We start from the raw sequence: 12,121 nt of genomic DNA on the forward strand, positions 1-12,121 counted from the left end.
TTAAAAAAAAAAAATCATATTGGGAAACATATAACCCTACTGATTAAGAGCCACGTCACTATGATAGACCTATATCAGGCCAATGATCCTGATCAACTGATCCATCGGGCTCTGATACATGTCAGCTGAGAGCTGGAAGATTAATTTGAGATGCAGCTCAGCACTGTGTTCAAATTTTGTTTTTGTTTTTTATATAGGCCAGCTGATTGTAGGCCTGTGAGTTTTAAATGACTACAAATTTAATTTATTGTAATGACGGTGGTTATCCAAATAATAAGCTAAAACATTCCTACGAATTTAGCTCAATTATGCACACACACGCACATTAGCTAGCTCCGTCTTATTTTAATATCAGGCTAACCAATGGCGGTGACAATATCTTAGCCAAACTAATAACCTTAACACACATGAAAAATAAGAAGGCAATATTGTACACGTATAGTTGTAAAACCTCTTACCTCAATGTGTTTTTTTAAGATTAGACGCTGAAGTCTTGTAAGCTGAAATGACTGTAGAGGTCAAACAAAGTTTGCACTGCATCTGGACGCTGTCTCCTTTTCTCCCTCTGCACATGAAAAATTCCTCCAGGTATGGCCACGGGCACGCGTCCTCCGTCTTTTCTACGTCGTTTTCATGGTTGACAGTGTTGTCCTCTGTCTCCATTTTGGCTTCTTTGTCTCCAAATCTTCCGTCTATAAAGTAGTTTGTACTCCACCATGTAGCACCTCCAGACACCTGTGCCTGCTGCTGCAGCAGAGTTTATCTTTGCTTATGTCTTAAATTGGCCGGTCGGGATTGCACGGCCTTATTGGCTGCAAAAATGCAGACGAAAGGTTTGAATATTAATTCAAATTGTGGGCGTACTCAGTAGTACTCAGTAGATTACATGGTGTAAGTTGTACTCAAGTATGAGTAAAATTACACACTTGAAAAATTACTCATAAAAGTACAAGTACCCAAAAAAATCTACTTAATTACAGTAACGTGAGTATTTGTAATTCATTACTTCCACCCTGACAGTAAATGACCATAAATTAACTGTAATTACACTGTGGTGAGCTCCATTCCTATAGTTCTATCACGTGCACCTGTACACGTTGACAACCGTAACCATGGCCGCCGAGGGTATATAAATGCTGCACAAGGTTCCAAACGTCCGTTTACACTTGCTCGTGGACTTGTTTCGACCTGCTCCAACCTCAGCCTGTGGAAAGCTAAGTTTTGCAAACCATTTTACTAAAAGCGGATATAACTTGAACGCATAACAAGTACTTAATCTGTGGATCGTTTGTACTTGTTTTTGTTTTTCAAGTTTGAAGATGGCTCGCCGTGGACCCGGACTCCCCGACTGTCACCTGGACTTCGCTGCAGGTAAGTGTGAAAATTTCTTTAAATGTAAATTACTGTAATAATTTAACAAGTTCCAGTGTGAATATCAAGTTTTAACGTGATCAAATATGTGTATTCAAGATTGTTTCCCGTAAATTGTTTGTATGTTTTAAATTTTCCGGGAGAGGTGTAGAAATTATTAACAACTGGTGTATGAATATGAAAAAAAGGTGTTACTTTGATTTGAAGGCTTCAAATTTGACACTTTTCTTTAAAATGAAATGGTTAAAAATATCTTAATGGACTAAAATTTGTAAAATGCCCAAAAATCAGTTTCTGTGGTAACGGCATCTTCAAGATGTCATGGCCTCAGAACACGCAGGCGTAAACACACAGATCCAGGTCCCCTCCTGACATCCTTTTCTTCTCCGGATCAAAGGCTTTATTGACATAAACTATATTTTTTCTCTGCTGCAAAACACAAAGATAAAAAAATACAAATAAAATAATATCAAAAGAATATGAAAACAGTAGTAATAATGGCATTAAGACCTATCTTCTGTTACGGTAATGCTTTTAACCTTATTAGATAGCAGAGAGAGATATTGTACACAGGGATATTTACACAGGGATAGCATGTTTACCACAGATTAGATGTATCTGTCCTTATGGCAGATACAGTCCTTGTGCACATTTCTAAAAATGTGGATTCTGAGTTAAGAGTTTCTGTTTGTTTGTTTGTTTGTTTGCTTGTTTGTTTGTTTGTTTTTCACTTGACCATCATTTTCAGACATACCTGCAGAGCTTTGTGTGTGCAACTCTTGCCAAGAAGGTTGTGTTTTTATTTAAAAAAAAAAAAAAAATATATATATATATATATATATATATATATATATATATATATATACATTGGGAAGATGGCCCCAACTGACCGAGTGCTCAGTGAATACCTCAGGCAGCAGAAACCCAAGAAAGAGGAGGGAGACGAGGAACCATCATGGAAGGACAGGCCCCTGCACGGTATGTACCACCGGCAGATAGAGGAGGTGGCTGATATCCAGAAATCCTACCAGTGGCTGGACAAAGCTGGACTGAAAGACAGCACAGAGGCACTAATCATGGCAGCACAAGAACAAGCTCTGAGTACAAGATCCATAGAGGCTGGGGTCTATCACACCAGGCAAGACCCCAGGTGCAGGCTGTGTAAAGATGCCCCAGAAACAATCCAGCACATAACAGCAGGGTGCAAGATGCTAGCAGGCAAGGCATACATGGAACGCCATAACCAAGTGGCCGGCATAGTGTACAGGAACATCTGTGCCGAGTATAACCTAGAAGTCCCGAGGTCAAAATGGGAGATATATATATATATATTTAGGACATGCAATTGGTACATGTGGTCTAAATGTTACATTATGGTTTGCATCCACATATTTAACCTATGAGCTTTTTTCAAAATGTGTGACATCGTGAATTGTAAATAAAACAGGAGAATGAGCTGCATGGTTAGTTATAAATGTACTGTAGTATATTTATATAATAAGTTACTCATGTCCGGCTATTTACAAATCAATACCTATTATCCATTACCTACTCCAACATAGTGTTTGCATAAAGGCTTACAAGGAACAAATAAAACAAATTGAATGTACACAAAATACAGTGTCATATATAGTGTCAATATAGTGTCACCTTAAAAGTACACAGAGTGAGCTGCCTTGGTGGAGGTTTGGTGGTCTTCTATTAAAAAACTTCACTTAAAGATTGAACAAGTAGAAGTGTCATTCAGTCTGACATAAAATGCTTTTCTCTCATCCTCTGCTCAAACTAACAGATGTAGGTCTGTTGCTTTAACACTGGGTGTCTATTACATTCCTAATGTTATTTTAAAAATTGTTTCCTCACAGGGCGTCTTGACTATGTGGTTGAACGCCCTGCAGAAGAAGGCCTTCCTGAAGTCATCAGGATCCTGGATGACAGTCTCCAGAGCACCACCTCTTCTGGTGAAGCTCAGGACACTGATACCCAGCGTATCAGCGAAGGTGAGTACGGTGAGTATTTTATCCCTCTCTCACCCTCACCCTCTTCTGATGAAGCACCAGATGCTGATGTCGGTGAACAGCAAGGTGAGTATGGTGAGTACCCCCCCTACCTACCTGTAGACGATGAAGAGGTGAGTGAACAGACTGACAATTCATCTGACTGGAACGACTCAGAAGAGTGGGGGGATTGGCTTAGCGATGACTCTGGGTATGACACCATGGATGAGAGAGATGATTCCCCTCTCATCCGGGAGCACCCTCCAGAGCCGTTTTGGCACGATTGGCAACGTCCTATTGCTCCAGGTGCTGCCCCCATCGCCATGCCGCCTTTCGGCCAGGCCAATGCCCCACTCTTCCCTCGAGTTGTTGCCCCAGTTGGTGATCCGCCAGCTGCTCCTCCCTCAGCTGCTCCCTCTGCTGCTCCCTCTGCTGCTCCTCCCTCAGCTGCTCCCTCTGCTGCTTCTTCCTCAGCTGCTCCCTCTGCTGCTTCTTCCTCAGCTGCTCCTTCCTCAGTTGCTCTCTCTGCTGCTCCCTCTGCTGCTCCTTCCTCAGCTGCTCCCTCTGCTGCTCCTTCCTCAGCTGCTCCCTCTGCTGCTCCTTCTTCAGCTGCTCCCTCTGCTGCTTCTTCCTCAGCTGCTCCCTCTGCTGCTTCTTCCTCAGCTGCTCTCTCTGCTGCTTCTTCCTCAGCTGCTCCTCCCTCAGCTGCTCCCTCTGCTGCTTCTTCCTCAGCTGATCTCTCTGCTGCTCCTTCCTCAGAAAAGAGAAGCAGAGAAGACATCTGCACCGAAGAGGTAAGTGCAAAGAGGTGCAAGGTGAGTGACCAGTTTGATGCCCCTTCAACATCCTCAGGTAGTTTTGGAGTCAGACGTTTCTGGGAGAGGCCTTTTAGCCTTTCCATGGATGACAGTGACTCTGATTAGTTTATGTTAGAATGTGTTTTTAAACTTTGTTTTTACAGATATAAGAACATGTGACTCGCACATGTGAAATGTATTGCTTTTTTTCTTGATATGTGACATTAATATTAATATTACATTGTGAATTAAAGGTAGTTTTTTAGTTGTTATTACTTCCAGTTACGTCCAAGATGGAGCAAACACCCCACCCAGAAGACAGCCTTACCCCAACCAACCCGATGAGAAGGATGGATGACCAAGTGAAAAACGGGAGAGTGGTGCTGTGTTCCAACTATGTAAGTTATCACCTCACATTGACAACAAACTGTATTGAAGACAAAATTCTTCCAATAGTTGGTATAAATCATCATCCTATGTCAGCAGCACTGTAGGTTTAGCTTTATTTATATTTTTCATGTGTATACGTTGGGTTTAAAATTGCTTTTTAACAACATACTGCAGCTACCAACAATGAAAATGCTGTTTTGTGTTAAAATGACGTCTTTCTTGTGTTATTACTTTGCAGGGCAGCTGAGAGTGGACAGAGCTGCACAGAGGACCAAAGATCCACTCTCAGCACTTCATACCTGACTGGCCACAGCACCAACCCTCCTCACCCTAGGTGAGGAGGGTCCTGACCCCGCCTGCACAGAGGGAGTTGTGAACATGCACTTCTGTGTTGGTGGGTTTAGGATCCTCCTCACACTCACACTGATGAAGACTGTCACTGGAAGATGTCTCCATTGCATCAGCAGGACGTAAGCATTTGTAAAATATTACAGTTTGTGATGTTTTGTACATATTTTTATTGCATCATTTAAAACTATGAGATATAAAATAAACCAATTTTCATAAAATTTTCTGTGTATTTAGTTGTTTTCTTAATAAGTTCTTTGGAACATCATTGCAACCTGTCAGCTTTTTATTGAGGATTTAGAAAGTTGCTGGTGGCCCGAGTGTGTAGAGTGGGGTGTTGTTTTTGTCACATGGTGAAAGTGACCTCATGGGGAGCAAAGAGAACAACTGAACAATTTGGGGATTCACAGACTTTCGTAATCGCTAAAAACAATTAATAAAAATTGTTCTGTGTGAACTAAAAGCTCAAATATAAACCATCCTGACACTGACACAAATGATCTGCTGTTTATAAGCAGGACAGTGTTTTCATGAGCCTGGATGAAGCTAATTTGCATGAGTTTAACCTGCTGGTCAAAAACTTGCATGACTCTGATATCACTCTAACTTTCTTCTGTTTATTTATTCATTTTTGCTAATTGTAGTAGATTAATATGTTCACCAACTGATTGTTGGCCTGAATGTTTGAATGTTTGCAGTTTCAGGTCCTACTGATCAGTTTTAAGTATTGTAGAAAGTGAGCAGCAATTGAATCAAGTCCTGGGATGAAATGGGACAAAAGGGTAATGTGACAGCCACATTAGTTCCCTTCCCTCGTTTAACAATGTGTAAGCAGACTGCTTTAACCTGCAATTTACTGCATGTTGTTAGGCTGCATGGTACAACCACAGTCTGCTAACCACCCGTGGTGATCGAAGGTTTTGAGGTCTTGCTTGAGCTACTGATGAAGTTTTATCAAAGCTTGTTAAGTTTCCCAACCACATTTTATCCTGATGGTCCAAGGCTTAAATCTTTATGCTCACAGACGTACTTCTGTAATTAATCAGTGACCGATTTATTACTTTAAGTTACAGTGTGAGGGGCATTAATGAACATAAATCAGATTTAACTGGATTATGTGTTTAGGTCAAGAGACACAGACCTTCATCTTTAAGAGGCTCTTCTTGAATATCTAATCACGATGTTTGCCATGCAAGTACACTGGGCGGTTGTTTTTAACAGAATCATTTGAAGATTCTGATGAAATGAAGTATTGTTTCAATGAGTTGTGGCACCATTCTTGCTTTAGCAGTGAAAGGAGTCAGGTAGGGCTCCATCAGGAAGAGGGCCCCAGAGGTCCTATCCCCCCGCCCACTTCCCTGGGGCTTGAACATCAGTGGATTTCCACTTAAGCAAAGCCTCATCAAGTTCCTGCAAACAGCACCATACACACACTATCATGTACAGAGTGTGGATGCTGTGTCTAAGACCACGATCAATGTGTTTCCACCATCTGGTGCAAGCTTCATCTGTCTCACTGTGTTCTCCTAAAGGCCAAGACAGCAGGACAGTGAAATCAATCTCACTTATAGGTGCCAGAAATCAGAGGATGTGAGATGGTGGTAATCAGGTTATGCATTTGTTGTCTTCTCAGCAGGTGGGAAACATCTCTATTTGTTTGTTTATGTACATGTGTATCAGAAATCTATTTTCCTGTACAGCTCAGGTTTAAGGCACAATGTTGATCTAATCTAATGAAGATCAGTGCCTTTTTAGAGTCAGTGAAAATACTGACATTAGTGACGTTAACCCTTGACTAAGAGTTTCTTAGTCAATTGTTAATGGGAAACACATTTCCACACCACCATCTTCTAAGCTGTGATGCTACATGTGCAGCAGCAAACGTCCAATTAGTACCGATCAGAAGGTTGGAGGTTCGATCGCAGCCTGATCTGATCTGTATCTCAAAGTATCCTTGGACACGATACTGAACCCCAAACTGCTCTTTCATGTGTCCATCAGAGTATGAATGTTAGATAGAAAGAACTTAGGTACAGAAAAGTGCTTGTATGAATGGGTGAATGAGGTGTATAAAGTACTTTGAGTGCTTGAGTAGAAAAGTGCTATTTAAGAACAAGGATGTGCAAGAATTTGCTAGACACGCTCTTCTTTTTCCAAAACTAAAAATGTTATTTCAAATTTGGCAGCCTGTGTGTCAAAGAGACTGAAGAGTAACTAAAGGGCAAAGTCCAGGAATACAGCCAAACTCAGGAGATCAGTTAGGAGCACAACTGAGCAAAGGTGATTCAAAAAAAGGGAGAGAAACTCTGCCATGCAGTGCCATGCTGAGCAGACTGGTTTACAGCCACAAGAGAGACTCAGCGTTCACAGATCATAAAATCTTCAGGGAGCAAAGCTCTCAGAGAAGCTATAATGCAATCCACAGATAGAATACAGTCAATAAGCTCCAAGTGAAATGTTAAACAGTGCATGGATAGCTTTTTGTTCAGCTTTTTCTTCGTATCCTTTTCCCCCTTTCTAAAGTCTCTTCAGAGGCTTTGCAATTTGTCAAACAGCAGCTGGTAAAAAGGCTTTTGCAGTGAGCCTGTTCAAACCAGATTATGCTTGATTTGATGACTGCAGAGAACTTGGGGCTGACAGCTCCGATTCGGATCGGTTCTCCCTTGAAAAGGCATTAGTGTGTTCTGTCATGGCAGAATTTCTGTTCAACGTGCAGGTAGATTGAAATCAACGGGCACCAAAGACACCCAAACCTGAGGGATCATTACGTGACACCCAAAGCATCTGAGCAGTCTTATTCCTTCATCTGTACCAAATTACTCAGATTCACAGACGTCGTGCACAGCAGACCTGCAATACAACGATGAATAACAGGAGTTACGCCTGCGTTTGACAGGTCAAAATGTCACAGGGAGCAGTTCAGTTAAGTTTCATTCCCCTCCAGAAATCACTTCATGCATGATTATCAGGAACCTTTGAGTAATGACAGCACTTAAGTGAGTGTTTCCTTACCATGTTCCACTTTGTCACCAAGTTTTAGGATGAGAACGTTTTTTTTCTACTTTATTTTTTTTTTATATCGTTGTTATTATTTCTGTTGTAATTTGTGTTTGTTTTTTGTTTGTTTGTTCAGTTTTTCAGCCTTGTTGCATTTTTTTCTATTTCCGTTGTGTTTTATTCAACTTCTGTTACATTTTGCAGGATTTTGCAGCTTTTTCTATTGACGGGTGTTTTCTTCAGGGACACCATATTATCATTATCTTTAAAACTGCATTTGAAACTTAATGCTGAGTTTTTACTTTCTGCAGTTGAAGTTATCTAAAGAAACTGTGTGTGGGTGCAGCTGAAAAAACGTCTTTTGGCAAATAAAACAGAAATTCTGAAATCCTCTACTGCTTATATCAAAGAGAATAAAAGAAACCAAAGCTAAACTCTAAAAGATTATTTATTTCAGCTTGTTTACAGTTATCCACACCTCACAGCTTTTTATGGGTTGATAGTTTTCCTGATCCAATCTGCATACTCAGGATCACAGAGGTCCATGAAGGCAGCCGGTGCTCTGCATACAAAGTGGTGGCACCATAACCTGCGACCTCAACTCTGGAATGACACAAGAAGTGTTTGGACACTTTTCTCTCCTTTTTTTGTCAGTTACATACAAATACATATATTGATTGTTTTGCACGTTAACTTTGAAATGTTGCCCTGAGGCCTGTACTATGAAGCAGGATCTCATCTCTCCAGGTAACTTCAGAGTTCTATATGAAGGATTTTGACTTCTTACCAGAGAAAATTGTAAGAGTAACCCTGACCTGCTGTTATATTAGTTATGTCCTTTATAGAGTTTTAGTCACCACTTTATCATCACGCACCACACCTGGCTAGCATGCTTGCACTGTGCTTGCTCAGTGCATTGGGACACCATTCAAGCTCACTGCAGCACATGCTACTTCCTGTTTTAAAGGGCCTTGTAGCAGCCCTTGTTACATGCGTGGGCACGGAGCGTGAAGCAGAAAGCACAGCTTAAAAGAGAAGTTGATATACCCGGCGGCGTGACACTGACTGGTGTTTTACGTTTTCTCAAGCCAGCTAACACAAAGTAAGCCAAGCCTTGTTGAATTTTCTTTGTACTATATCCCTCTGGTTAAGTTCAAGTTTAGAGATCATTTGTCCAGAAAAGCAGCATCACCATTCCTGGAAGATCCCTTGAAACTTTCAACTTTAGACCGTCCTACTGTACTACATGGTCAGTGGGAGGGGCTAAAATTCTTCAATAGCATTTTTTCATAGACATTTTTCAGTTTGCAGCCTATGTTTAAATTCTGTTGTTATATTAAGTTTTATTTTCTCTTAAACTAATAAACAGCAGAAAGTTTGTAGCTGACAGAATAAAAGCTGAAACTGTCTTTCAAACATTAATTAAATGAAATACTTAATTAATGATCCATCAGATTCTCCTGTGTAATGATAGGTCGTGATGTCAGTCAGGATTTTTGCTGTCTTTCTTGCTTGTCTTCAAATGGGCTAGACTTTATTGATATAGATTTCATCCAGTCTTATTGAACAAAGCATCTGAAGTGCTTGCACATTCATATAGTGCTTTTACTACTAAGCAATTTTACACACACACACACACACACACACACACACACACACACACACACACACACACACACACACACACACACACACACACACACACAACACTGGTTTTTCTGCAGCAGCTGTTACTTTCAGTCTGTATTATGCATTTAAACCCTTCATATTTTTCTAATATTACAGTTTTATCTTCCTTTTTAAAACCTGCACTGCCAGTATAGTTTATCCACATCCGTTAGGATTGAAAGCCCTGGTTAACTTGATAACCAGGGCTTTCAATTGATAAGCAGCTTCCTGTGAGTACTTGATTCCCACTGTTGGGATAAGATAAAGGAAATATATTCTACATATGCTGAACTCACTTCACAGCACAGAGCTCAGGTCAAGAAGAAACTTTAAGAAAAAAAACTTCAAAGCAAGAAACTTTGAGCCACAGGAACATCAAAGTATCATTTAAATCTAAAACTGAAGTTAGCACGACGTATCAGTATCTGTCAGAACACATGAACCTGAAGCAGAAACATCCACAACTCACAGTCAGGTAGTTTTATAGGATGGACATCAGAGCTGCTAGTAGCTGCAGCAGCATGATGTCATGAACTCTGCCTGTGCTGGTGTCTTTGTCTGTATAGATCTCAGCTTCTGCTGTTATCTGCACTTCTTGTTCGGACCCCCTTGATGCACACTTAGATTTGCAAACATGGTCCTGCATGTGCACAGCAAACATAAAACATGATTACTGATGGTCACCATATTTTATTTCTCATCTTGTCTGAATGTATTTTACTTTTTACTGAATAGCAAAAACATGGCTACTAGACATTCCTTGGGTTCACAAGTTTTAGTTGCTGCTCTGGTCTCCTCACCCTCCTGGCTTCAGACGGTGAGCTGCAGAATCCAGCGGTCGCTGATCAAAGAGCCTCCACACAAGCTGGAAGGTCCATGTGGATAAACTGCTCTGAGCTGTACATGATACTGTCGCTCACATTCATCACCTCCAATGACTCTCTTTTGCAGAGCGACCTCTGTGTTCGCCGTCACACCTGAAAGAGGAATCCCCCGCCCACCAGGTCACTGCCAGTTTTTCTTTGTACCTGTAAAATATCTGCTCTCAGAAGTAAGGCAGAAACACACAGTGAGGACCAGAGCCATTAAATATAGATACTGTAGCTGAGCACTCGCTGATACAGAGAAAAGAGAACAGGGCACCACACATAGTGTTGCTGCCATTCACTCTCTAATGACTGCATTTCAGTTTGAATATTGGACACTGCATAGTCACATAGTGTCATTATGAAGCTTTATGAACTGCAAAGCTCCACACATTTATGCAAAGTTACTTATCGTCTCTTTTTGCTTTTGGCTTTCATAAAGTTACAGAAGGGAAATGAAGGTAAAATATTTCTATAGAGAAAGTGCTTCACAATAATAATCAATAAAAATAAATACAAACATTAAAAGACAATAATAATATCCACTACCTAAAATTAAGCCTGTACAAATAAGTAGAGCTGCTCTTTCAAATGTTCAGACCGCAGAGATCAAATGTAATATTAGTGCATTTCATAGATTATCAGCCAACAGCCTTGAAGACACACTTAGTCTCTTTTGGTTTTCAGCCTAGAACGAGGAACCACCAGCAGGTTTCTGTCAGAAGACCTCAGTGACCTGCACCTTATAGATGGAAGCAAATGAAGTTTGATCTCAGCTTCATGCTCTTGTTCTGCTCGTGCTCTGATTTGAATTACATGTTCTACACACTTCACTGTATCTCACTGTCAGTTTGTCAATTTGTGACATTAATTCAGAGGAATGTGGTGTAAACCAATGATTTATAAACCTAAAACAGCTCATGATCACTAACCAATGCTAACTTTGAGAAGCAATGCAGAACATATTGTGCCCTCTGTGTGGCTAATGGAGCTCTTAAGAGTAGAAGAGCAAAACAAAAGAAAAAAAAAACCTCGCTCACGAGTCTGCGACTGCGTGCTGACAGAGAGCGAGTGGGTTACCTCTGTGTGACTTCAAGCAGCAGAGGGTAAGGCTCTGACTGTGGTCTGCATATATGTGCCGAGCAGCAATTCAGAATACCCACCGTGCACAGTTTCTGTGAGGTTTGGCATAACTCGATGCATTGAATCATTTTTATATTATACAGACAGAATTATGCAGTAAGAACCAGCAGTTAAATATAGAAACTGTTGTTGAATACTCACTGATACACAGAGGCAAGAGAAGAGGCAGCAGACACAGTGTTCCTGCCATTCACCCTCTAACAACTGCCTTTCAGTTGAGCAAACACTTTGGCGACAGTGGGAAGGAAAAACTCCCTTTTAACAGGAAGAAACCTCCAGCAGAACCAGGCTCAGGGAGGGGCGGGGCCATCTGCTGGGACCGGTTGGGGTGAGAGAAGGAAGACAGGATAAAGACATGCTGTGGAAGAGAGACAGATTAATAACAAGTATGATTCAGTGCAGAGAGGTCTATTAACACATAGTGAGTGAGAAAGGTGACTGAAGAAGAAATACTCAGTGCACCATGGGAATCCCCCAGCAGCCCACCGCATTGCAGCATAACTAAGGGAGGATTCAGGGTCACCTGGTCCAGCCCTAATTATAT

The 12,121-nt window shown here is 41.0% G+C and overlaps 1 protein-coding gene and 1 long non-coding RNA gene across 4 annotated transcripts; one reads left to right on the plus strand and one right to left on the minus strand.

The window, feature by feature from the left end:
* Positions 1 to 1,291: 1,291 nt before the first annotated feature.
* On the plus strand, positions 1,292 to 4,874 carry LOC146707240 (uncharacterized). 2 transcript variants are annotated; one of them, XR_014920801.1, is made up of 3 exons: positions 1,292 to 1,371; positions 3,237 to 4,563; positions 4,794 to 4,874. XR_014920801.1 is itself a non-coding variant. In XM_085458564.1 (2 exons), the coding sequence occupies exons 1-2, from the start codon at positions 1,320 to 1,322 to the stop codon at positions 4,289 to 4,291; spliced, it is 1,107 nt and encodes a 368-aa protein (XP_085314690.1). In that variant the 5' UTR covers positions 1,292 to 1,319; the 3' UTR covers positions 4,292 to 4,874. The 2 variants fall into 2 exon arrangements, 1 of the variants encoding a protein (XP_085314690.1); XM_085458564.1 differs by having other exon boundaries at positions 3,237 to 4,874.
* Positions 4,875 to 9,825: 4,951 nt separating this feature from the next.
* On the minus strand, positions 9,826 to 11,796 carry LOC146707241 (uncharacterized). Of its 2 annotated transcripts, none has more exons than XR_014921055.1 (3): positions 11,719 to 11,796; positions 10,369 to 10,545; positions 9,826 to 10,208 (listed from the first exon to the last, which is right to left on the minus strand). It is a non-coding gene; the product is annotated as an uncharacterized LOC146707241 (long non-coding RNA). The 2 variants fall into 2 exon arrangements; XR_014921056.1 differs by having other exon boundaries at positions 10,369 to 10,607.
* Positions 11,797 to 12,121: the final 325 nt, after the last annotated feature.

Source organism: Copadichromis virginalis, linkage group LG6 (assembly GCF_057382275.1).
Source record: "Copadichromis virginalis isolate Kocher_CV1m ecotype Utaka linkage group LG6, C_Virginalis_male_GT1.1, whole genome shotgun sequence".
NCBI lineage: Eukaryota > Metazoa > Chordata > Actinopteri > Cichliformes > Cichlidae > Copadichromis > Copadichromis virginalis.